This window comes from Ascidiella aspersa, chromosome 4 (genome assembly GCF_963924565.1).
Source record: "Ascidiella aspersa chromosome 4, kaAscAspe10.2, whole genome shotgun sequence".
NCBI lineage: Eukaryota > Metazoa > Chordata > Ascidiacea > Phlebobranchia > Ascidiidae > Ascidiella > Ascidiella aspersa.
Window position 1 is genome coordinate 17,784,552 of NC_139450.1, and position 12,375 is coordinate 17,796,926.

At 38.2% G+C, this 12,375-nt stretch overlaps 1 protein-coding gene and 1 long non-coding RNA gene across 2 annotated transcripts; both read right to left on the reverse strand.

The window, feature by feature from the left end:
* Window positions 1–2,575: 2,575 nt before the first annotated feature.
* Window positions 2,576–2,914, reverse strand: LOC146148484 (zinc finger BED domain-containing protein 5-like). Its single transcript, XM_083388044.1, has one exon. It carries the CDS (start codon window positions 2,912–2,914, stop codon window positions 2,576–2,578), a length of 339 nt encoding a protein of 112 aa, XP_083244170.1.
* A 4,471-nt stretch (window positions 2,915–7,385) lies between these two features.
* Window positions 7,386–8,123, reverse strand: LOC146148485 (uncharacterized). Its single transcript, XR_014494820.1, has 2 exons — window positions 7,975–8,123; window positions 7,386–7,820 (listed from the first exon to the last, which is right to left on the reverse strand). It is a non-coding gene; the product is annotated as an uncharacterized LOC146148485 (long non-coding RNA).
* Between the last annotated feature and the right edge of the window lie 4,252 nt (window positions 8,124–12,375).

A 12,375-nucleotide genomic window follows, 5' to 3' on the forward strand; every position in this document is an offset into this window, starting at 1 on the left:
TGACAGCCACATCCACTCCTTTTTTTTACCAATCTCTTTGAAAGTTGCGTGCTATTTTTTTGTCCAGTCGTCTGATGCAAACCTTTTAAATGGGAAACATATTTGCCTTTATTTATGACTCTAACTTTAGATTGATTGAAAGTGTAAATTTTTCTCCATCCTTTAAACTGCAAGAAGTCAATGTAGAAATGTTTCATAGCTGGGACAGGCGCGGATCTAGGATTTCAGTTTGGGGAGGGCCATGAAATTTTTTCAGATATGACGTCACAAAAGTATACCATTGCGTGACGTCATAATTCAGGTAAAAATAACATCGGCTGGCCGAATAAACTAACTCCTGCAAAATAACGCGAAAAACAGACCTTTTGAAAGCACGAAAAAATAATAAGGTTAGCCTCTACAGTGGGCCGGTTTCCTAGTTTGACCCGGTATGAAGAATATCGCTGAAAGACGCTACCATGTCTATTGTCTACACATCTTTCTTTTTCCCGAAAAGGCGAGAGCAACCGCACATGCCACCGAAAAAGCGCCGAGGCCACGTCGCAATAAAACCATAGCGTTGTCTGCTGCGGTCAGCTGTGGTTCTTTCATGCCACTTCTCTCAATTTTTAAGTTACTGTAGTTGTTTTTTTGCCAAATAAGGTTACTGAAATGAGCAAAACTCTATGCAGAGTTAATCCTAACATTGGATAGGTTATTCAAATCCTTACACAAGGGTCGGCAACCTTTGTGTTGTAGTCGCAGGCCAAAACCAAACTAAGAAAGGTCTCTGCGGGCCGCACAACATATGTTAAATGAGATTTTGTGTTATTAGAACTTTATAACAATTGTGAATCAGATGGGCCTCGGATTTTCTTGCACTTTTAAAACGTGTTTATAATTACTTTTAAGGAGGCAGTAAAGTCTTGGCAAAAATTCGCTAAAAAAACGTATACTTTTATACTTAAAATTCGAATCCACACGTCGTCATCCCCCCTACTACTATTAAAAAAGTGTAATAAAACTACTTTGAGAAAACGCGATAAATTTTTTGGTTAATCTATTTTAGTGTTTGTTAACCATTTGGGGCACACCTGGCGAGTGAAGCGAGTGCGATTTTTTTGGTATACCGGTATTTCGTTTGAATTTCTTGTTTTTGTTACATTTAAAAACAAATGGTTAAAAAATATTTGTCGATTATGTTTGAATACGTTTTTCGTTTGTCCGCGACGCACTTGGCAGCTTTCCACGGCGCAACAGTAAAGAAGCGCTGATCTAGTTCAAAAAGAGCATCAAAACGTAAACACACTGGATGTATAAAGATCATTAGCGCGAAGCGTGAAAATTTTGTGCATTTACACACTTAAAATAGTCAAAAAGTATTTAAAATGGACTCGTGTCTAATTTGTCAAAGAGGCGGCGGGCCGGATGAAGTATATTGACAGGCTGGTTCTGATACAGATTTGCATTAACAACAAAAAAGCTTTTAATTGTACTTGGATATAAGTTAGTTATTATATAGTCAAGGTCAGCGTACGGTCATTAAGCCGTCTCTGCAAATCTGAAAAACGCCGCTTTGCGCGAGTGCGCGAAACGAATTTTACCATTTTTTTGAAATATTCATTATATGGCGCCATAAGCTCGTACACCAATACAAAGCTTAAAAATGTGTCTTATTTCGGCGTAAATAGGCCATACTACCTAGGGAACCGCAAAAATAAGCTGCCTATTAAGTAAAAAAATGTACATATTTTTTAGTTTGGGGGGGCCATGACCATATCGCCCCTCCCTCCCCCCTAGATCCGCCCCTGAGCTGGGACGTCACATTTGAGGCATGCCTCAAATCCTAGCTAAATCGTTTATCATGTTTTCCGAGAGAATTGGGAAAGAAAAAGGCACGCATAATGCAGTACATAGAACTTTTGTGATCTGGAGAGAGAAGCTGGGACGTCACATTTAAGGCATGCCTCAAATCCTAGCTAAAATCGTTTATCATGTTTTCCGAGAGAATTGGGAAAGAAAAAAGCACGCATAATGCAGTACATAGAACTTTTGTGATCTGAAGAGAGGCACAGCTTGGCACTGCCTCTCTTCGCGTATTTCAACGATTTTGAACGCTTGATATAAATAACGCAACAGAAATTGGAAATAATAACGCTTTAGGTATAGAAGTGTAAAATTTATGGACTACAGAAATCCATTCAAATTAAAGCACCCAAAAACATGCAATGTGTACTGTACTTTAGCAAATAATATAATATTCTGTGATAAACATCTCTTTAATATACGTTTTGTTTTGCCAGATGTTGGCAGGTGAGGCACTGTCTCCCCTGACCGCACGTCCCTGAATATAACTAATTATGGTACCGTATAGGTAGCCAATAAGAACCACTGGTCAATTGCCTTATGTAAAGAGTGGTAGAGCAACATGTTTGGACGATTGTGACTTATGCTTATTATTCTGATTTAATTGTAGGCCTATATGATACGGGTGTAAACAATCTATTATTATTTTTCTGCACCTCTATAAACAATATGATGTTTGAAACCAAATATTTTTTTCTACTGAAAAAAAATTTTTTTTTTCAAACTGAAATTAATCCTTCATAATCTCTTTGATGCAGGGCTCTATTTTAGAAAGCGCAATGTGAAGATCGTCACCAGGATCAAGTCGATTGGGAGCCTTGGTTTTGGTAACCGTCAGCGACGAAAATCCTTGCTCGCACAGATTTGTGGTCGCAAACGGGAGCACAAAAGTCATTGCTTGGTTGCCAATTATTGGCTTCTCCTTTTTAACCGCGGAATTCTCCAAGTAACGCTGTGGAAAAAGTTGTCGATGGAACTGATCGTGATGCAGTTCGATAAGCTCTTCCTGTAGTCCTGCAATATGCTCTGATAAGTCGACAACTTTTGCCATAAACGGGTCTCTGACCATGAGATGCCAGATTTATTTCCGGGATGTAGAGATCGAACTCCCTGATAAGGTTTTCTAAATGCTTCAATAAGATGGGTTTGATTACATCAAATCTACTAATTGTATTTGATTCGATTCCTCGCTACCGTTCATGGATGGAAACTGCTGTTCGTCCACGCTCCAGTTTTTTCTTCCAGAGTTGCAGCATTTCTTTGAAGGCAGACAGCTTTTCAAAAAGAATGATAATATTTTGGTTTCTGCCTTGCATTGATGTGTTAAGATAGTTGACTGCGGTGAAGAAGTCGTTTAAGTAACATACTTTTAACAGTAACATACTTTTAGGCTTGAGCTACAGAAAAATGCAAAAAAAATTCGTAAAATTACATGGTTGACATTCATTAAAACATTTTTAGTACCATTTTAAGCCAATCTAGAGGGCGTGGCCGCAAAATTTTTTCCGGGGGAGTAACCCCGGACCTCCCAATTGTTCGTCTCGCTACGCTCGCCTGCGGTCTATGTTGCCCTTAACTAAAAAGTCGCTCCCCTTGCTCTGAAATTGCTCCGGCTTCCCTGGCTGTACCTCATATAAAACCAATAGCTGCGCAGTGTGCATGCTTTCCAATGTCGGTTGACTCGTCGAGTTTATAGCTCCACTTTTCCGCCTTCTCCATTCCGTCGACCACTTGATATTTATATTCAGTAAAAAGTCTGTGATTTGAGTTTTCACTTTGCTGTTCGTTAACCAGACGGACAGCAATTTCGAAGACACGTCGTCGCCATTTAGGAGTCTGGCCATGTTAATGGCTGCAGGCTTAACGAGCTCTTCTCCGATCGAGTGTGGTTTTATCACTCTAGATATGCGCAGCGCGACTACATACGATGCCAGCATGGCTTGTTTGGTGGCTAAAAGTGCTGAATTCGTGGGTGAGAAAAATCGGCTTCGTTTCAGTTCCGCTTCTCGCTGCTGAAAATAAATTCGTTTTTTTCGCATGTTACGGGTGATTTGTTTCCAGATATCTCTTCAGTATGTTTACTTTAGAGATTCGTTCGACAATACTGCATAACACAGCACACATTGTGGCTTTGCAGCACCATGATCATAGATAGAAGTGAATCCCAAATCTAAATACTTTTCCTTGTTCGAATACTTACTCATCCTTAAACAATAACTTTTAACAATACTACCTGCAACTAATGACTTAGTTCAGGGGTGGGCAACCTTTTTAACACAAGGGCCAATTAGGAAATGTAATATGCTTACACGAGGGCCGCACATCAAATAAACACTAATTCATATTTTCAGCTTTTACTAGAAAAAGTAGGCCTAATGAGCTACTATAGGCTGCAACTACAGCAGTTTTGTCAGTGTCTACTTGTGGATTCGGAAATACCATTTTTTTGAAATATTCTTTATATGGCGCCATAAGCTCGTACATCACTACAAAGCTTAAAAAGATGTCTTATTTTGGCGAAAATAGGCCATACTACCTAGGGAAACGCGAAAATAAGCTGCCTATTAAAAAATGTCCATATTTTTTAGTTTGGGGGGGGGGGGGGGGGGCATGGCCATATCGCGTTTCAAGATTAAGTATTGGCCTTTAGAGTTATAACGGGCCTTTAGAGTTATATATATATATTTTTTACCCATATTATACTATTAGTGGGCCCCTAAAAGCTGAATGGTACATTTTAATTAGGCTAATATTGAACGTTTAAAATATTACTTGGGAGTGAAAATTACTAGCGGGCCGCACAACAATTTCAGACGTGCTGCAATGTGGTCCGCGGGCCGCAGGTTGGACATCCTGCCCTATACTTTACATTAAAATTGCACGTGTAGGTAACTGAAGACATAGTTCATGAATTTGCGATTTGCGAGCTTCGCTACTAATTTGTAATAGTTTTTCAGTTGCTGGACTATAATTGCTACTTTTACGACCGATTAGAGCTATGTTTAGTCGGAACAATTATACGGTAGGCTATAGTTGTGCATTTTGATTGGGCACCACTATTACGCCTGTACAAACTCCGTTCTTTTGCCCAACATAACGATTAAAACTTCTAAATGTTCTCGTTTATTTTCTTGTTTTTTTCCTGTTTTGTTGACAGTTGTATTTAGCACAAAGTCTCTGTGAGTACCATCGCATGTTTTTCGAAGAAAAACGGTCCTATTTAAATTATAGTTTGGCAAACTTATAGATAAACGATAAAAGTTATTTTATATAGGATAACAGGCTAGAAACACGGAGACACGAACCTTTTTTAGCTAATTTAACCAAATAAACAGAACTTTTTCGCGCAACGTGCGACCAACGATACACTTTACTCTTTTTTATGTTGTCTAACTAATTATGTAATTCCAAAATACCAAATTGCTTTTCGTAGGGGGGTGCGAAGTGCAGGACAATTACCAAAGGGGGCGCGGTTTAATAAAGGTTAAGAACACTAAGCTAGACAAAACCAGCTGCACGCAGAATCAGTATCTTGGCTGCTGTGATGGCTGGTAACAACATCAGTCTAGTTGTGGGTTGCGTATCAGATGACGTCTGCCACAGCCGCTGGTGCCATCTTGCTTGTGGTCGTTTTTTGCCCTTGTTGTGAAAAAATTGTAAGCCTCCTTTTTGCGCCCCTTTACCTTGGAGCCCGGGGACATATGTATTGTCCAGGGGGGGGGGGGACAACCAGGGGCGTAACCAGAAAATCAAAAAGGGGGGTCCTGACATTTCAACTTAGGGAGCTCCCCTATTTTCGTCTGACATTAATCAATAATGACGTCATAAAACAGTGACATTATGACGTCATAGAATGGTGATTACAAGACGTGATAAAAAAACTATAATCAGAAACAGCCAAATACGTCCAGCGAAAGCGGCCACGTGCGTCGTCGACAATCCGGTCAGGCGCCAGCTGCGAAATCACGGTGTGCAATCGTTAACTTACAGGCAAAAAAACAAACTACCACCGTGAAATATGTGTGATTAATTGTGGCAGAATCACACATAATTCGACTATGAGCAGCGCAGTTTTCAAGTTCCATTAACGGAACGAGCGCTAAATTACAAGCACGTCTTTCACCAAACGAAGATCGTTTTTTTCCGGGTGTTATTATGCATCAATTATCGTAACATCTGCGCCGAGCTGTGTGCCAAGTTAGCTAAACTACAATCTGCGGTTGAGGGGAATTAGGTTGTGTCCATTGCACACTTAGCATGTGGTCTTAGACTTAGAGTATGCTTAAAGAGCACCATTTTGCGTTAACCATCATTACCGTACTTAAAAATGAAGACTTTGAAACGCGCACGACAGTCACCATTATACCTTCTTTTAAAAATCTGCTTCAGTTAAACAAATGTCGATGTTACACCAACATCGGATATTAGCGCAGAGACCGAACAGCGAGGAACATACTGCGTATAACTCGACGTTTTTCAGCGAGAAAAAAAAGAAAGAAGGTTTGACTTAGCGTTGTCAATTGTCGAATATACACTTGCTAATCAGTCAACCTAAACAAATAACGAAAGAGAAAAACTTGCAGCGTTTACGGTCGACCAAGCAAAAGACGAAAAACGGCGTTTTGCACTCGATTTTGGTTTCGCATTAGATTAAGACACGTGACCCAATGGGATGGTTTCCACCACTAGAGGCGTTGCGTGAGTCAGATGAACAGTTGCGAGCGCCTATCTTTTACAATGGTTATCCGTGGTTTTCAATTACGTGTTTTCGTGCTTTGTTTTTGTAGAATCTATTGTGAAGCTAATTATTCGTTTTAAGTTAACTTTAATTAATATCTATAATCACTTTTTATTCGCAATTTCTTCAAATACTGGTAGCGAGAAGTTGTTAAACATGTACTGTTACAATTTTGTATCTTAAAAGAGGGTTTCGGTTAATACCAGGAAGCATTTGTGTCAACTTTAAATTATAAATAAAATGTAATTAGAATACTTAAGGTCAGCTAGTTCCAAACAAAGCTGAAATAAGCATTTTTATGAGGGAATATTGTAGTTTTTTGTGGTACTGCTGTTTTTTAACCTATAACTTTGCATTTTGCAAGTTGTTTCATTCACACTTTTTAACAGACATTTTTAATTCAAAAATATATCTTCTGTATAGTATTCTAAAGGACATTGTATTGCTTGTGCATTAACTTAAAATTTTCACCAGATATTTCTTTTGTACTCAACATTAATTTAACACCTTTCAATACAAGATACCTCACATCTTAGGAAAATATTCGAGTGATCCACATCCTATTAAAACACAACTAACTATTTATACTGTTATACTGTTTTGAAATAGGTGTAATTTTGTAAATGTTATCTTATTATAACCTTTCTTACAAGTGACCCCATGTGGTTTTACAAAAGTTGAATAAATATAGCCTGGAGCCCTAGATCAGACACTATCATGCAAGCTTGTGCATTTGGCTGAAAAATCAGGCACTTGCTGAATTCCAAAGAATATTTTGGCTACAGAACTGAAATCTAACATCTTGAAAAATAAACCATATATTTGTGGAAGAACGCCAGGACAATGAAATAAGTTTGTCAGTTTCCAATGTTACAAACAAGTCACAACTACAATGAATCTTATCATTCTTCAAATAGTAGTCAAATCTCTAGAATAATATTGTACTGATTTTAATATGAAATTTAGTAGAATGTTTTTTACTTGTGGTTTTGCAATCATCAATTTAGTTCGCAGCGTTTAGATCAACTGTAAAATTTTGTTTCCTTTCGTATCATACAAAAAATAAATGCATATTATGAAGTTTAATAAAACAAGCAAAACTGTTGACTTTTTGTTAGGTGTGAACTGTAGTATATGACATCAAGAACATGATTAAAAGTGTTTTTTTAATGCAGGCTTGTTTACATCTCCCCTCGTAGAAATTATATTTTCAGATTTGCCTGTTTTGATTCCAAACCTATAAAAAAGGTATAAATAATTTTTATAAGATAATGATCATTATTTATTTCAACTAAATCAAACACTGTTAAAGAATCCCATAACTTAATAAAAAATGCATATAACAAATTAATTTAATCAGCGAGCACTAGAGGTAGAAAATAAACTTTTACCTGTTAGATCACTTGGAAAGCAGCATCTGCTTAAATTCTATTCCAGTACCAGTTTCTTTAGTTCCATAAATTGTTAACCCAGGGAAAGAATGCATAGCAGGTTTAATATTACCAAACAAGTATTTTCTAGAAGTTTACACAAAATTCTCACTAACTTCAGAAAATTATAAACAACATTATTAGTAAAAATTGACCAATATATCTAACTTTATTATGGTAAACCCTTTCACTTGGTAAATGCATGTTAGTTTAATGCATGTTAGTTTAATGCACTTCCTGGATCAATAACTAGAAGCTTACCCCAAAACATACCACAGCAACATTGCCAAACAAATTTCTCGTGAAAGATTTTCTGAGTGTGACAACAAGCTAAAATCGTGAACTAACTTAAATAACAATCCAGTCTTTGATTCGGGATATGGAAAAGGCGTAGATTACAACAACTTATTGCCAGGAAACTTTGATTACTGGAAAAAGCAATACTCACATACTTGTCTTTGCGATAAAAATAAAAAGATGGTCTGATAGTGACTACAGGGATAAACTTATCAGTTAAACCGGTCAAAATGTCGCAAACGGCCCTAATAACTGAATTATCGACCAAATAGTGCCAGTCTCAGACCTATCGCCATTGTAAAAAAATGCGACTTCATCTGAGTCGGTCCGCGCGACCCCTAGTGGTGGAAACCATCCCATTACTAAAGTACGGTACGCCGCTTCGAACAGTTTGTTAAACCATGACAAAGACGAACAAAAAACGATAATATCACTTACAAAAAGGGGGTAAGAAAAACTATGTTACCGTAACCTTCCAACTATGTTACCGTAACCGTAGTCCTTTACCAGTTAAAATTTATCTGTTAAATACTCAACCTCACCTCAATTTTACTTTATTTTGTACAATTTTGACTATAAATCAAGTCAAAAATAGGAATTGCTCTATTTAACAACTGATTAGTGGGGGCTTTATATGCAGGAAAGGAATTTAATGGGATTTATCGCACAGATGTTTATCTTGATTTTTGCCCTGACCCAACTTGATTTTGGCGTACTTATGAATATTAATATCGGCTATCGCCGACTGAACCACTCATCCATGCAAATAAATATTACAAATGTACTGGTATCGTTGAAAAGGTGCGATAAATGTCTTTATGATAATGCAGGTCATTATTGGGGCAGTTAGCAATATCGAATCGTTTTGGCCGGATGTTGCCAGGATGAAAAATCGCAATATTTCGCTGATGTAGTTGTGAATATGAATATTTTAAACTTTAATTTTTCTTTAAAATTTCTTTCTTAGGCAAGACAGAGTAGTGCAGTGGTTCTCAAAAAAGGTAGCCACTTGGCTCACTTTGGGGGGGTTTTAAATTTTGGGAAGTGGTTGTAAAAGCACGGTAAAAGTAATACGTAAAAGTAAAGAATGGTTGTAAAAGCATAGTAAATGTAATACGTAAAAGTAAAGTAAAGAAAGGGTAAAACATAAGATTGCCCAGATCCAGTATATATTTTAAATTCTGCAAAATGCCAAAGCAAATGCTCGAGAGCGACTTTTTTTCAAATCATTCATTTAAAAAACATGTGGTTGGATCCACAAGTTTGTGCTAAGTATGCCAAATTACCCGTTGCAGAGCAAACGCTTCTTCAATTTCCGATTACAAGTTGAATGTGGTTTTAGTGATATTTTAACCAAAAAAAGGAACACTTTACATTTTCAAACGCGATGATCTTCGGGAAAAACTGACATGCTTTTCTGCTCAATTTTCATTGTTTTTTGTTTTAAACATGAAGCTCATGGTTTACATCAGCGTTTCTCAACCGGTGCGCCACGGCGCACTAGGTGGCGAGGTGCGCCGCGAAAAGATGAGACTTAAACAACTTTTTACACACTCTACAACAGCCGTAAGCACCATTCTAAACGATGCTGATAAGAACTCCCCGGACTTCAACTCTGAAAACAACGCCAACATCAAGTCAAGCACACCGAAGCTTACCAACAACTGGTCAAGGAAGAGGCTGCAACGAAGCCCAGACGAGCTTCCTAACAGCAAATCTATTAGCCTATGTGCGACCAGAATTTCGCTGACATGCCCTGGCTGCCAAGCTGAAGCTGTGGTTTCGGCTCAGTCGAAAACTTTCGTTTGCTGGAGTTGTTCCAACAAGTATTCCGTAGCAATGAAGTGCTGCACGGACGAGTTATTTCTGGTCGAAAAGGGTAAAGAAACATGTCAATGTCCTTCATGCGAAGGGACATTGAGACGTATGCCGTGCTGCGATGAGCTCCAGCCAGAATACAAGACGAAGGAAGATGTGCTTGAGTGCATACAGTGCGAAAGGTACTCTGTTGTTTGTAATTGTTTTACTGTTAACTCGCTACCTAAGGTTACCATGTGTAAAGCGTGTAGTAATACCCATTGCAAGCATAAGATAGTCAACTGTAGTTGCGGGAAAAAGCATCCCTGTCTTATGGGTCCCAATAAAGCGTTTAGATGTGATTGTGGCATGGAGTACGAGTGGGACATTGATATTGGTGTCGAACGCGTTTAAATACTATTTTTATGTCTTTAAATATTATTTCACACAACGTTCGAGGTTTAAACATTGCTATGAAAAGAAAATCGATTTTTAATTTTTTACGTCGTAAAAAGTGGCACGTTGCCCTTTTGCAGGAAATCCATGGTAGTGCTAAGCACGAAAAGTTATGGGGTATGGAATGGGGAGGGGAAGCGTTTTGGGCGCACGGCACCTCAAGCAGTAGAGGGGTGGCAATACTAATCGACAAAAACTTATCCTATTCCGTCTCAGGCACACGGGTAGACCAAGAAGGTCGATACTTAATGGTTGAAATGACAATAAATGCAACCCCAATAGTAATTGTTAATGTTTATGCGCCGAATAAGGACGATCCAGAATTTTTCATCAATTTATTCGCCGTACTAGACAGCTTTTCCGATGCCCCAATAATCATGGGAGGGGACTTTAATCTAGTTCTGGACAATGTCCTAGATCAAAATGGAAGTAAAAAACATCGTAACCGAAAAGCAAGAGAAAGTCTTTTGCAATATATGACACATTACAAACTAACAGATATTTTTCGCCACACATTTCCAAACGTTAAAAAGTTCTCAAGGCTTCAGAAACTACCAGCGGCATCATCGCGTTTAGATTTCTTTTCAATTGACGGATCTCTCGTCGAAAACGTTAAAAATGTAGACATAGTCCCCGGTATTATGTCCGACCATAATATGGCAACTCTAGGGGCTGACATTAACCCAGCACCACGCGGTAGAGGCTACTGGAAATTTAATACATCACTATTAAATGTCCAGCGTTACAAGGATAAAATAAGAAAGGTAATCACTTATTATAAAGCAGAAAACCATATAGGCGAAACCGACCCACATGTAAGATGGGACGCCTTGAAAGCAGTTGTTCGGGGAGAAACTATTCGATATGCGGCCGAATTAAAACGAAGGCTAAATATTAAGCAAATCGATTTGGAAAAACTGATTGGCGAGACGCAAAACGTTATTTTAAAGAACTCTGAAACAGAATTAGGCCCCTTGCACGAAAAATTGTCCAAACTTAAATCGGAACTCGACCAACTAATGCTGCGCCAAACTGAAAGCGCCATAACGCGAAGTAGGGCTCGCTGGGCAGAGGAGGGCGAGAAAAATACAAAATACTTTTTAAATTTGGAAAAAAGGCATTGCGAAAAAAAGGGTATTAACAGACTTTTGTAGATGATAAAATAATAACTGACCAAAACAACATTTTGGACGGTCTAGTTGACTCTTACAAGCAACTCTACAAACAAAACGTATCTATTGAACAAAACCTTAATCGCCTCAAAATTAAAAACACTAAATCTCCCAAAAATTAAGGCAGAACAATCAAAACTATTAGAAGCGGAAACAACAGAAGCGGAATTCTTCACTGCTCTCTGCAACATGGGTAAAAATAAATCCCCTGGGCTAGACGGTTTTCCAGCAGAGTTTTATATCACATTTTGGGACAATATCAAATGCGTCTATATGGCAGCTTGGCGACATACAGTAAATACAGGTAGGCTATCAGCTTCTCAGTCCGAAGCAGTGGTAACTCTACTTCCAAAAGCTTATAAAGATCATCTTCAACCGGGAAGTTTTAGACCGATAACGCTTTTGAATGTAGACTACAAAATTGCTTCAAAAGTAGTTAACACCAGAATCCGAGGGGTACTAAACGACATTATCTCGCCTGCGCAAAATGGTTTTATTCCAAAACGATATATAGGCACTAATATTCGTCTTTTGTTCGATATCATTGACTGCACCGACTATTACGATATACCTGGCACGATACTGTCTTTAGACATGTTCAAGCCCTTCGACACGGTACACTGGGACTTCATATATACAG

What these genes read in the sequence shown, in the direction of transcription:
- LOC146148484 (XM_083388044.1), bottom strand. Translation starts at nt 2,914, where the DNA reads ATGGTCAGAGACCCGTTTATGGCAAAAGTTGTCGACTTATCAGAGCAT.